This window comes from Drosophila melanogaster, chromosome X, assembly GCF_000001215.4.
Source record: "Drosophila melanogaster chromosome X".
NCBI classification, from domain to species: Eukaryota; Metazoa; Arthropoda; class Insecta; order Diptera; family Drosophilidae; genus Drosophila; species Drosophila melanogaster.
In genome coordinates, this window is record NC_004354.4 from 9,305,372 (window position 1) to 9,319,250 (window position 13,879).

A 13,879-nucleotide genomic window follows, 5' to 3' on the forward strand; every position below is an offset into this window, starting at 1 on the left:
ACTACTTTTCCCCAACCTTTTCTCTCTCTCTCTCGCGCTCAATCTCTTCATTTCAGATTCTTGTTGTGATTTTAATTCATTAGCTTTGACTTGACCAAAAAAGAAGTGGAATAACGGTGAATGAAAGTAGCAACTAAAGGGCTTTGCCCATCCCCTCTTTCCACCCCCAGCAACCACCACACTGCACTGAATTTTAAGCTCAAATAATTAAGCAAAAAATACAACTACGATTGCCGTCTCGCTCTGACACGCGTTAAGCTAGCCTAACGGTATAGATATGTAAATGTAAGCGTAACGGTAACTGTGCTACTTTCAATGCGAATTTCACTACAATGCACAACCGGTTGAAATTAAGTTTAGTTCGCACTTGTTTTTGGGGTGCGCGTGTTTTCCACAAATAAACCAAAATGAATTCCGCAACAACAAAATCAAACGAAGCGGAACGCACGGCAACAACTACAACGAGAAAACGAGCTGTTAAGCGCCACCCACAAGTGTGCGCAAACACACAAAAATCAAAGGAAAAAAAAGCACTCCAATGAACTCAGACAAAAAAAAGAGGAAAAGACAAGAGAAAAGCAACACAAAAAAAAACGGTAAGCACGACAGTAATGTAACCACCCACAAAAAAGAGAAAGAGAGAGAGAGAGTGGCGGTAGCAAAGCAAAGAGAAACGGTGAACTAAGAGACTTTGTTTAGAAGAGAGTCGCTTATTCTCAAATGTTTGATAAAAATTATTTATGAATTTTCAGATTTAATTGATTATTGAAAGGGTTTACATTTAGAAATGGTTAATATTACTATATATATATAAATAATGATGCCCGGTAATAACTCTTATTTGAAAAAACTCTCTTCCACATTCAGCGCCGCTCTTCTCTCCGCTAAACTTTATTGTCAGCTAAACGGGGAGTAAAAGGCCCAAAGTGAATCATTCGATCTTTGGGTTTTTGGCCGTTGACAAGTGCGTTACTATATTTCTATATGGCATGGCTTTTGAAGCAGTGACCCTGGCTAATCAAAAAAACCATAGCGACTAAGATGTGTTAACCCAGTTAGTGTTTATGAAATGCTCTTTTAGCCAACTTCCGATTTGGATTTAACCCAGGCAGTCGATGAAGGGATTTTCCTAACGACGTCACGCTGACGTAGCCGGCACACGCCGCGTATGAGTAATGTATGTAAATTTCGATCGTTGGTCTCTAACCCATATACGCAGATATATTTATATCTAGATCGTTAGAGCGGCCAAAGGGACGAGGGCGGGATGCGGGGGCGGGGCCATGGGGGCATCATTAAGTTGTCGAAGTTGGCGGCACGCACGCCACACGCTGCTGCATTTGGTCAAAACGTTGATTTTTTGCACAGCCAGCGCCAAATTGTGGAAGACACCTGGCCATCGGGCTAAGTAAATCGCTAAATCCGATGAGCGCACTGAAAAAAAAATTATTTAATTGAGAAAGAACATCATACAAATTTGACTTAATAACAAGTTAAGTAGATATGTAGAAAATGGTACAATTGGTACAAACGAATAAGAAAGCCAGTTAGCTGCAATTCTCTGAACACCAAAATGTGGTGCATTAATTCTCGCAGTGTAGCCCCACATCGAACTGCAGCTTCGATTTCGTATGTAAATTTGATGCTTTGCCTAATTTGCCTTGTTCGACTTTTTGCTGGGCACCAAATGAAATTAGTTGGCAAAAAAAAAAAAAGAAAAAAAAGGAAAAATGGGGAAAAAAGGAAAAACAGCATAGAGGAGTTTTGGAGGCGATGGCGATGTTGGCACGAGGGGCGTGGCCGGGCGGTGGGCGGTGCGGTGCGGGGCGGGGCGACTAATGTGTTGGCATGTGTCAGACACGCATCAAACGCAGCGACAGGCGGCTGGGCGCAAAAAACGGGCACAGGATGAGGTCAAATGAGCCGGGCTCATTTGGATTTGGATTTTGGGCAACGCACTCACCTGAAGAGCCGCCAACTGGGGGTTGAAATACAGAGCGCAATTTATGCTGGCTTAATTAAAATTAAAACTGAAATTATTAACACTAATTATTCAATGGAAAAAACATACTATTTTGATTTAATTTCAAGATGTTTTCCAATCTTCTCGGAACACTGGTGACTATCTAAAATGCATAATATATTTAAATAGTCCAAGCGATGAGTAAATAGCTTGCCAATAGCTTCTGACGCAAAGTGAATAAGATAGCGAAGATGATGAATCCCATAGCCATAGTCTGCTGGCCAAGATGAACGCGACCTTCGGACGGATGAATCAATTTCAGTAACGCTGGCTCATAAAACGCCAGCATAATGCGAATACCCATTTGATTCACGGTTTATTCACGGGTATTACAAATATGCATATATTAAATAACTTCTTCTTTCTTCTTCTTTTCTTCTTCATATACTTTTCAATATTCAATTCAAATTCATGGCATTTCCCCGAAGTTCTTCCTTAGTTAATTGCAAAATGTACCTACCTGATTGATTGTTGGTTTCAGTGCACGCACTGCACTCATCCTTCTGAAGGTCATGAGGTGGGCGTGTGTGGTAGTGGGTGTGGATGTGGGCAAAAGTGCGGTGGCCTCGGCATCTGTTGGTGGTGTTGTTGTTGTTCGTGCCGCTGCTGTCAACCGCCAGGAACTTTCGATGATACGTCGATGATGGCAGTCCCATGGTGAGCGGGGTGCGCATAGGTGTCAGGGGTCAGAGGTCAGGGGTCGTAGGCCATGGGTCAGAAGGGCGGTGAATTACGGGGGGGCGGATTACTGGGATACCGATACCTGTGAACTTGATTAGCGGTTTTCAGCCGCTGCCACCGCCACTGCCGCCATATATTCGCCCAAAAAAGCCGCGTCGAGTGATTAGCGATTGCTAGTTGCTGCTGCTGCTGCTGCTGCCACATCATTATAGCTACTTTATTAGCCTTTTGATTATTTTAGCACCAATTTGTTGTGCCCGTTGCTTTCGCCGCCGTTTCAGTTGGCCCAAATACCCAGGGGGTATTTATATGCCGAGCGGGAAACGTGACAGGTTGTCAATCCTGCAAATCACTGCCTGTCAGTTTTCCTATTGAAGTTGCACAATATATATTTCCTTGCTTTAATAATAATTGAAGTTTAAGGTTAATGAGTAAATATATATACTGATATATAAATTGGAAACAATTTACTTTGCACCAACTAAGGGGTATTCACCAGTTCAATCGTTTTCAATTACCACCAAATGGCATAATTCGATTTTTTCCTTCTGTTTTTGGCGCACAACCACATTTGCTTTGATGTTATTGTTGTAGTTATTGTTCTTGTTGTTGTTGTTGTTGTTTGTTGGGGTTTCGAAACCGCTTATTAAATATACGCAATGCAAATAAAATAATAGGCAACTGGGCGCAAAAAGCACTGCAATGGGATAAACAAATTTATTTGTTGGCTAATTGAAAAATGAAAATGACTTTTCCCCTTTTCCATGCCAGTGCGTATGTATGTGTGTGTGTGTGTGTGTGTGTGTGTGTGTGTGTGTGCGTGTGTGCGAGTGTGCGTGTGTGAAGCGGTGAAAGTGGTTTGTGAGGTGTGAATGTGAGGGTGTCGGCAAAATTGTTGGGTTGCTTTTCACAGACTTGGCCAAGACAAATTCAGCTTTTTTCTATTGAATATTGGTACAAAAACTGGCTATTGCTCCAGAAAATATTTAATAAACGTAATGAGCTTTTATATTTCTTTTCATCTTAAACTGAATTTAATTGAGACTTCCTTTTTTGATAAATTATTGGTAAAGAATGAAATAGCTTGATGTATCAGCCCGAATCTGCTGCACGTTTGGGTAAAACCCGGGCGTAAACACTTTATTTTTGCGCCAAGCTCATTTGTTTATATGGCGCAATCGGGGAATATAAACAAAAGGGCGATAATCGTACAATAAATACTCTACAAGTGTTATTAAAACCAAGTGTTATTAATTAAGCTCGAAAGCAGGGAAATAAAGAAAAAAAATATATAAGAATTAAAAAAAAAAACCTTTTAGTTACATCAAATGCTTCATTATCATTAATAATTACTATACATAGTATATGTACATATGTGATTCATGTTATTGCGAATACATTTCGTTTAATCATCGCATAAAACGATGATGGTGTAAATATTTTTAAATTATTATAATATTACATAATTGACAGCATGCTCACTTCAATAGTTTGAAATGTAAGTTCAACTATTTTGAACCATAAATTATTAGCAGATTAAAGTGAATATACCACTTCTTTTTAGAGTTAAGATTAATTTAATAATTCATTTTTCTAGCCATAACCATGTACCCCTACTTTCTGCAGGCAATCAATAGCGACAATAGGCACTATAGCGGGTGAATCATTCAAGTCGCGTGAAAAACGCTGGCGATGGATGACAAGGCGCTCGACTGGCCAGCCAAGTGGTCGGAACTGAAGTCTATAACCATATATATATATATATTGTATACTATATGCACGATCCGGCGATCTGAGCCCGTGCACGTAACCCACGGAGATCCATCCACGAACTTGGCTCCCATTCACATGGCCCGAAATCCCCATTTGTATGCACGGCCTGATGCCACAAATCGATGGGTAGTAAAGTCCGAAGAAAAAGCCGGCAACAAAGTTGGCCAAAAGTGTGGGGCACTGAAACCAAATTATTGGTGAGCACTGTGTTACCATAAGACTTAATAAATGAATAATATTTACAAATTGTATTGATTGAAACAAACAAAATAAACAAAATCAATTGATATATGTTTTACAAATTGTGTAATATCTGAGTAAATATTTGGGAAAAAAAGTGATAAGGTGAGTGCGCATTTCTCGCAGTGCAGCAACAATGCAAATTAACAATTAACGCAGGATATTTGGTGCAACCGCAGGCGAGTTGGCGTTTTGGAATCGTTGGTATCGCCGGGTTAGCCGCGAAGGAGCCAAATAGAGATTGCCAATTTGGCGGCCTCTCACCTCGCGATATTGGCCCATTCACGAGCATAAATCAAAGCCAACAAACCGGTTCCGGTTCGTTTCGTTTCGTTTCGTTTCGATTCGGGCCAAGAGCAATGGGATTTAGCCGGTAGATTGGATGCCAAGATTCGGAGAAGAGTTCTCTGTAGAGGTAGGTTAGTTCTATCTCGACCTGATATAACCGATGGAAACTCAATATATATATATATATATATATATGTTTGTAGCTGCCCTGCTGAAATCTGTCACTGCCAGTTGCGCGTGCCACATTGAGTCATCTGAATAATTTCGAATCGGGGGTTTTATTTTTCAACTCCGAGGCGTTGGGAAAAAGCAACTACAACGAGTGGTATTTTTGTTCTGGCGTATTGTTGCTACAAAAATACCCAATAATTGGGAATTTAAGAGAGTTGCATAAGTTAACCTATTAGCCGTTTGTAGCCCAAGTGGTTCATTTAGACAACACTGCGTATGAGTGATATGAATGCTTATTAATGATGAGTACTAACTATTTAAAAAGTAGCATTACACAATTACAAAATATTAACCAGTGTTTTCACAACTTTTGACCCGACTCCGCCTATTTGCGATGCGCTAGAATTCCCACTGTTAGCCCGGTTTTTACGTTCGCACATTCGTGGAAGCGTGTGAATTCCTTGAATTCAGGCCGTAAATGTTCTATTATTATCCCAAAAAGGAGAGCAGGTGGGCGCAGAAAAAAGGGGGTAGGAGGTGGGTTTTTCGATATTGGCCGAAGGGCATTTTTCAAATTGAAAAGTGAGCCCCAAAACCGCAAGGTTCTTAACTACCTCTATTTATTGGCTCACATAATAGATGCAAAAGGGTCCACTGTCCTCGCAAGGGCTCCTCCATTCGGTGCACTGAAAAAAAAAAAAATGGAAGTGCCATCATAAAGAAATATATTCTAATAAAAACTTATTTTAATTATACTGGGTAGTTAAAAGTTTTTAGGTTGTACATAGTTTATTGAACAATGATTCTCTACTTTCCAGATTACTTTCCAGTTTCAGTTGAAGTTTTCTCGCAGTGTAGTGCAATCCTGCGATGACTTTTGCTATCCTTCTCTGTGGCTCCTTTCGCCAATTTCCCGGCCCAAGTGTGGCCCCCATTTGGAAATGCAAAAAGGCACCGGATGCACCGGCAGTTGCACTTGCACCCATCGGAGTGGCGACCCCCTTCTAACCAGCAACACCCCCCGCCACCCTCTCTTCCAACCTTTTAAACTCCGTTTAGGTGTGCAGACAACGAAACCTACAATTTGATTATCGCAATGAGAATTGCAGCACTTGGCAACGACAACGATTCACTTGGGCCCTGGAATCCGTGAGCCCCAGCAGCCAGGACCTCAGATCCTTGGCCAGGAGTTGGGGCATTCGGTCAGCCGTCCTAAAAACTCCGGCACCCTTCCGAGTCGCGTTCGCATTTTGTCAACATGTGTAGCTGTCTGTTTTAATGGTCAATTTCTCACTCTAAATGGCCACTGGTGCCGGGCGAAGGCAAGCCAGTTTTCGAAAAAGGAGCAGGAGTTTCTGGCCGAGACCCTCGGGCTGCGAAAAATTCACAAAGTAAAGAGAGTGTCCAAATATTGCGCTCTATTCTAAGGATATTAGATTGTTATGTATTTAGGTATTTACCATTATTTAAAGTGTTTTTAGAGCCGACATAGGCTAAATAATTTATATTGTGGTAGGATGGATCAAGGAATCATTGTTAAATTTTTCCCATTAAGCTTAATAATATCATTTTAGTACTTACATTCATGGTTCGAAGGGTATGCAGTAGTCGTTATGCAAAATTCAGCTCCATAGGCCTCTGCACTTTTTTCTTGAGCCCCCTTTTTCAGTCCGGAAGATGCGACTGGAACGCATTTTGCGGCCGGCACATAGGTTCCTCTGGATTCTGCATCTGCATCTGAGTTCGAATCGAAATCTCTGGTTCCATCTCCTGCTCCTACTCCAACGGCCAACCACCGACTCCAATTGGGGAACACATCTCATCTGCATCTCCATCTCCTGGCGGCGAAAAGAGTACCCCGGAGGAGGATGCCCACAGCATTTGGTGACTTTTGCCGTTGGCCGGAAGTGTGACCGAGGCAAAGGAAGTAGTTAACCGACCGAAAGTGGGCGATGTGAATGGCGGATGGGGGGCAGCACCACTGGTGCACCATCGACCAGGGTATCCAGGGCGTGGAATCTCCATCCGCTCCATCTTCTAATGGCAGCAAATCATTTACAGATGTCGCAACATTTTGCATAAAAATTTGCTGTCACAGACAACACAAGAGTCCGGCCGTTAGATGCTGCTGCACCACCTGGCTTTCCTGGAAAATGTGGAAAAGCGGTGGTGGCACCACCCAGCCACCCACCATTAGTGACCTTAAACGCTTTTCCAAGCAGGAAATGCATTTTCATTTAGCAGCGGAAGTAGCTGCAAATGAGCTTTTAGTTTTTCCTCACCTTCGGCATTCTCGTGCGTCCGCATTTCCGGTCCACCGTCCACCTGGTTCACCTGGTTCACCTGGTCCACATCCTCCCATTGCATCCACATACTCAACCAACTGTTGCTGGATCTGCTCAAGCATTAGCATTAGCGACCAGTCAATGGCCCATCGATGTCCTGGTTTTTCCATTCGAGTTGGGGTTTGAGTTTCGTCCTGGTTTCCGTCCAGCGCCTCCCTGCTCCTTTCCCTGCGGAAATATGCGTCTGCCACACGTCCGCCAAATGACGACATGTGTGCGTAAAGGGAGTGCACTCGAAAAATATGATAGGATAGGATCATAACTTCTAATTGCGTGAAAGTTTCGTCCTGCCAATGGCTAATTTCGCCTGCTGCCAATAGAAAAGTTAGCATTTATTTGACATTATCAGTCGAACAGCGACTTCTGAAGATGATTTTGCAGAATTTTAACTACAACAATGAAAATAATGGCCCAAATTGGGAATGGCATACGTTGTTAGGCTCGTAATCGAATTCCTAATTGATTTGGGCAATAATTTGGAAACTTAAAATTTTTGTCAATTTTTGCAATTTTTAATGATGTTACCCCTTACATAAAATGAGAAAATTGAGCCAAAAATTAATTTCCTAAAATCCACCAAAAACTCATTGGGGTTGTTAGTATTGATAATGGGCTGCTCAAAACAGCTGTTCTTTCGTCTAAACGACCATTTTTAGCCAAGTTATAATTAAAATCCCCATTGTAATTTTCGAATTTTTGGCAAAATCCGTTTTTCCGAATTTCGGCCATCAAATAATCAGTTTTTTTGTCACAACTTTAAAAATAATTGTCTGAATATTAAGTGTTATACCTCGATGAGATCGTAATGAAATTTCCAATCAAACTGTGTTCAAAAATTTAAATTAAATTTTTTTGACATTTTTTTCAAATTTTGATGATGTTACCCCTTACAAAAAATGCGAAAATTGACCTAAAAATTAATTTCCCTAAAAACTTCAAAAAGTGATAGGGATCGTTAGTACTGGTAATTAGCTGCTAAAAACAGTTATTCTTACATCTATATGAGCATTTTTGGCCAAGTTATGACGAAAATTCCGTTTGTAAATATCAACTTTTTGGCATAATCCGTTTTTACGATTTTCGGTCATAATATAGAATGTCATACCTCGTTCAGCTCGTAATTAAATTTCCAATTTAATTGTGTTCAAAAATGGAAATTCTATTTTTTGGCCATATTTTGCAAATTGTGATGATGTTACCCCTTACAAAAAATGCAAAAATTGACAAAAAAATTAATTTTCCAAAATCCTCCAGAAAGTGATAGGGATCGTTAGTACTGGTAATTAGCTGCTCAAAACAGTTAAACAGTTACATCTATATGAGCATTTTGTAGAAAAGATATGTTGCAATTTCTAGTTGTGTACATATGTTCCTTATTTTTGTCAGTGCACCCAGCAAAATTTGTTTTTAATCTTGTTAGCCCAGTACTTAGTTTGTTTGGTGTGCATTTGCAGCGGCGGGCCAAAAACCCTGATCAGTTCTCAGATCGAGGTTACCGCACTGTTGCATTTCCCTGTTGAGGTGGGGTCACCACTCCAGGTCACCACACAAGATTCGCAAAGTTGTGGTGCAAGTAGAAACAGGGTTTAGATGGATGCAGACGATTAGCATAATAAATATTTGAATAAATTATTGTTTAAAATAGTGCAATGTCCATTGTCAAGTTGCTGATACTTATTTCCTTATCCATTACAAATAGATATTACCCACTAAATAAACCTTAAGTGATTTGGGTCTTCTGATTCTGTGCCCCTCTTTTTACGCTTTTTAAGCAGGCGTGACTTACAAATGCCAATTGCGAGTAAATATGTCAAGTGCAGGCGGTCGGCCCGAGATTTAAAAAAAAAAAAGGAAAAAGTATGAAAATAAAAACACACACAGAAAGGCCGCAAAAATGCTTTGGCCTTTTCGGTGCCTGCATTTCCGGTTGCACTCAGTGGCCAACGGTTGCAGTGTAAATTGGTCAACTAAATTATGCAGCATCAGTTGCAGTTTGTGCAGTTCCAGTTGCAGCCGAGTCCTTTGTCCTTTGTTCCGCAACTCATCCCCGATTGATTCTGACCAGGTCCCAGGACAAACCATCGACACCAGGAGCAACAGCTGAGTGAAATTTGCATTCCATAAAATTTTAAAGCTAAATAAAGTGTCGCCACCTCGGGTCGTGTTGCTGTTGGTTGCATGTACTGCTGTTGCTGCTGCATGTTGCTGCAAGTGCAACCGATGTTGCTGCCTGTCTGCAATGGAAATTGAATCGCATACTTTTGTGGAGTTAGGATGGCAATTTGGCTATTAGCAGGATGTCCTTTGAGTTTAAAGCTAATGTATTGCTATACAAGAAAAGTTATATGCTTAGAAGGATAACAAATTTAAGGATCACAAGTTATAGCTATAATAATTTTTAAATTTAAAGTCTTTCAATATACTATACCTATTTTATGACATTTTTATAGAACCATCATAGTATGAATTTAAGACATCTTCTAATTCAAATACATAGATAGTTGTGAGTAATATTTTAGACTAATAACATATAACCATTTGAATTGTAATGTTTATTATTTGCCTAACGAGATTGTTCAATCGCATTGCACTTCCAATAATTTTTCGGGGTCAAATGGGCGGCAGCCTTTTGGTGTTGGCCATATTCTCGCCGGCCAGAAACATATGTTCGCGGTCTTTATTTGGTGGTCAACCGGTTCAGTGACGCCCACATCCACACTACCGCGCCCCTTAACCCATTGTTGCCGCCACTTTTGAGTCCCAGCTATTTGTCACTTGCAACCGCGACGGCCATTTCCGTCGGCCGCCAGTCGCCATATTTATGCAGTTGGTCGCTGGCTTGTATGCAGTTACTCGCGTTTTATACCATTTTTTGTTCGCTTTTTTTTTTTTTGGGCTCTTTTCAAGTTTATGCAGTTGCGAAATTGCTGACAATTGATAGGCCATGTGGCAGTGGCAGTGGCAATGGCAGTGGACGTGGACGTGGAAGTGCCAGTGCCAGTGGACCAGTGGACCAGTGGCGGAGGACCAGGTTCCTCCAGTCTTGACTTGCTTGCCCCCCGTTCGGTGGCCACAATTTAGCGCGCGGCGACTACCGAAAAGCAGCAGCAACATCGCGGAACACTGAGCAAAAATTTGGTTGGTTACCTTAAGTACTATAAAGAAAGTATGTTTAATATAGATAGTTATGTTTATATCTTAAGAATTCAGCGAATCATATTTTTCATAGGTTATAAAACCCATTTAAGAACTTAAATAACTGATTGCTTCCAGCAATGAAATATCTTACATATATTCTGCACATTATTTTCTCCCAGTGCATTGGCAGCTTGAATGCAGATTGGCTACGAACTGAACCCAACTCGACGGACCGTCGTCTCTCTCTTTTGATGAATGCACAAATAATGGGGATGCATAATGCCAAACAGGAAATAAATTACGCTCATTCGGAGTCGGGGATTCGGCATTCGTTGCCTCACTGCCACCGTAGGAGGATGGCAATGTGCAACTTGCAACTTGCAACTTGCGTCTTGCAACCTGCAAACTGAAAACTCCAGACAACGGACTTTGGACGGATTAAGGAATCAGAATCTGAAATATGAATCAAAATCAGAAGCAGGCAGCGTAATAGCAACAATCATCATGATTACCATTAGCGGCATCATCATTCCGATACTGCTAATCATCATTATCAATCATAAGACAGAGAACACTGGGCAACAAAGTTAAGTTAACTCTGCATAGAAGTAGCAGCATTGAATGCCACCATGAATCTATGATTTATGAGTATAAAATATTCAAAATAAACATGTCATACAATTTAATGGCAATCATTAAGTATATAGTTTATTATTATTATTATTATTAACTGGCAATGAATGGAACTATTTTACCAAAACTGTTCTTTCTATCTTATTCATAAATACCCCTAGTTTCACTCCATTCCATATGTTTCCAAACTTTGTTGACTAGTGTGCGCGGATCATCATCGCTTTTGCCAGCTATGGGCAGGCTAATTTTGTTTGATTTTGATTCAGATCGAATTAGCGTAAAATTGAGCGTTCGTCAACTTTTGGGAGCGGGGTCGCGACCACTCACTGATCCCTGCCAGCGCCAAGGGGGGGTGGCAGGCATCCAGTCGGATGAAGATTCAGGTTGGGATTTAGATTCGAACTCGCAGGCGGAACGTGGGCTCATTGACAAAGTCGGAGTTCAGATCATCAGATGGCGCAGGCCGCGTGCGGGGCATTAAAGAGGCGTGGAAATCAAGACCCACCGGATGATTTGCATTCGCAGTGGCTTCTGCTGCACTGGAAACAATTATCACTTCGATTTTGAACTTTTAAATGAGAAATAAACAGAGTGCGTTAGAATTTGTACAGGTATTCTTGCGCATTGCCCATCTAAGCATTTTTCAATCAAATTTGATGGATATTATGCAGCTGCTGTAAAATTAATTTTTAATGTTTTACCTGCATTTCGAGCAGTGTAGCTCTCGGCGTAATTGACCAAGTTATTCTGCGCTTGCTTGGCCCGGCTCCTTGGGGCAAATTGATTTTGCTTCGTGCCTCATCAGCAGCGACAATTGCCCTTGCCCTGATCGCCATGATGATTGGGCTTCCTGCGCTTCTTGGGCACTTCTTCGTGCGCTCACGTAGCAGCTACCCCTCTCGCCCCTCTTTCCAGCGCTTACCCTTTTCCCTGACCCTGACCCCCCTTGACATCCTGGCCCGCCGCCTCTGGTGGCTGCTGCTGTTGTCCCTCGACCGGCTACCGATGTTTTTTGCGGTTTCACACTTTGGTTAAGGTTCCTGCCCTTCGCACTCGGACTTCCACTCGCGGTCAGCCGCCAGTCATTGGGTCACAGCCCGCAGAAGGAAGATGGCCCAAAGTGCCTATTCGTCAAATAAAGTCGACCTCAATACGAATTGCTAAATAATATGAGTGTATGAGTAGGTTCTTATTTGGATTTTTAACCAAACACAAAGTATACAAAGCAATAAACCAATCGCCTATGGAACTATTCTGGCTAGCATTCCATTTAATTATTCCAAAAATTAATTACATAAGAAAGATCTTATACATACTAAAAAATATGTTTCTCGTTTAAAGAAATTTATCATTCACTGTTCAAAAGAAAACTGAAAAACTTAAAAAGCAAATGCCTTACAAAATGGTCAGTTTGCTACGTACGAAACCAATCGGTATTTAGCTTAGAAAGATTGTTTATGATTATTGGATATCAGAGTTATCTTACAAAATACGAAATTTAATGAACAGCTTGTGGGGGGAGGGGTGAAAGGACAAAGAGGGTTGACAATTGTTTTACTTAAACTATTACAAAAAAAGAGCGCGGCTGAAACTTGAGAGCGAGTCCCAGATGCTGCCTACTTAATGTACTTGTCCATGAACTTCTTGTGGAAATCGGAGCGCAGGGCGTCATTGACGAAGTGCGTCTTCTTATCGGGCGCAGATCTGGCGCAATTCTTAAAGACCACATCATCGTCCCAGCGGCGCTTTATCTTTAGATCACCGCCCAGTCCAGAGGCACGTCCCGCTGCCGAGGCGGCGGTGCCGGGCTCATAGTTCATCAGTGGATTGCCGGACAGGATGTTCTCCATGCGTATGCGTTCGTCCTCCTGCTTCTTTTCCGACTCGCGACGCGCCGTCTCCTGCAGACGTTCCTGCTTGATCTTCTGCAGCTCGGCCAGCAGGGCGGCATCATCGTCATCGGAATCGCTGTCCGAATCGGAGCTATCGTTGTCCAGCGGCTCATCGGCGTCCATATTGGCGGCCTGCTGCTGAGCCGCCTGCTGCGCTTGCTGCTGCCCTGCGTCCGGCTTGGAACGCTTTGCGGCACTGCTGCCACCGCCGGCGTTGTTCGCCTCAATCGCCTTGCGTACAATGGAGGGCAGTGCCTTGCCCGACGACGACGAAGTGGCTCCCGTTCCGGAGCGCGCCTCACGTTCGCGCTCCTCCAGCTCCTTGCGGAAGTCACGGTTGCGGTTCTCATCGCTGGTGCCCTGGCCAGTCTCCCTGCGCAAACACAAGTTCTCGTTAGACAAGGAAATTGTTATGTGGGCTACTATTAATCCTTACCTGTATTTCAGTTTCGTGTGGCCTGGCAAATCGCGACTGGAGTACTGCTTGCTCAGTGCACTCAGATCCTTTTCGCCGCGACCGGATCCTCCGCGGGCTGGATCGAAGGTCGGACGCGCTGCTGTGGTCATTTTCAACTAGCTAGTTATGCGTTTAATTGTTAAATTGATGAAAAGTGAAATGAATTTCCGAACTGCGTGCTTTGTTTGATGTATCAACAGTACCAATAATCGAGCCGTACCACGGTCACACTGACCGA

General features: G+C 42.3%; 1 protein-coding gene and 2 long non-coding RNA genes across 3 annotated transcripts; 2 read left to right on the forward strand and 1 right to left on the reverse strand.

The window, feature by feature from the left end:
• The first annotated feature begins 9,313 nt into the window (after positions 1-9,313).
• On the forward strand, positions 9,314-9,800 carry lncRNA:CR44534 (long non-coding RNA:CR44534). The gene has a single exon (NR_123843.1). It is a non-coding gene; the product is annotated as a long non-coding RNA:CR44534 (long non-coding RNA).
• Positions 9,801-11,007: 1,207 nt separating this feature from the next.
• On the forward strand, positions 11,008-11,360 carry lncRNA:CR46533 (long non-coding RNA:CR46533). The gene has a single exon (NR_190042.1). It is a non-coding gene; the product is annotated as a long non-coding RNA:CR46533 (long non-coding RNA).
• Positions 11,361-12,543: 1,183 nt separating this feature from the next.
• Positions 12,544-13,852, reverse strand: c12.1. The gene is made up of 2 exons (NM_144348.3): positions 13,621-13,852; positions 12,544-13,557 (listed from the first exon to the last, which is right to left on the reverse strand). The coding sequence occupies exons 1-2, from the start codon at positions 13,749-13,751 to the stop codon at positions 12,909-12,911; spliced, it is 780 nt and encodes a 259-aa protein (NP_652605.1). The 5' UTR covers positions 13,752-13,852; the 3' UTR covers positions 12,544-12,908.
• Positions 13,853-13,879: the final 27 nt, after the last annotated feature.

Coding starts and splice junctions, on each gene's coding strand:
- c12.1 (NM_144348.3), bottom strand. CDS start 13,751: ATGACCACAGCAGCGCGTCCGACCTTCGATCCAGCCCGCGGAGGATCC. Junction 13,558..13,620: donor CACACGAAACTGAAATACAG/GTAAGGATTAAT, acceptor GTGTTTGCGCAG/GGAGACTGGCCAGGGCACCA.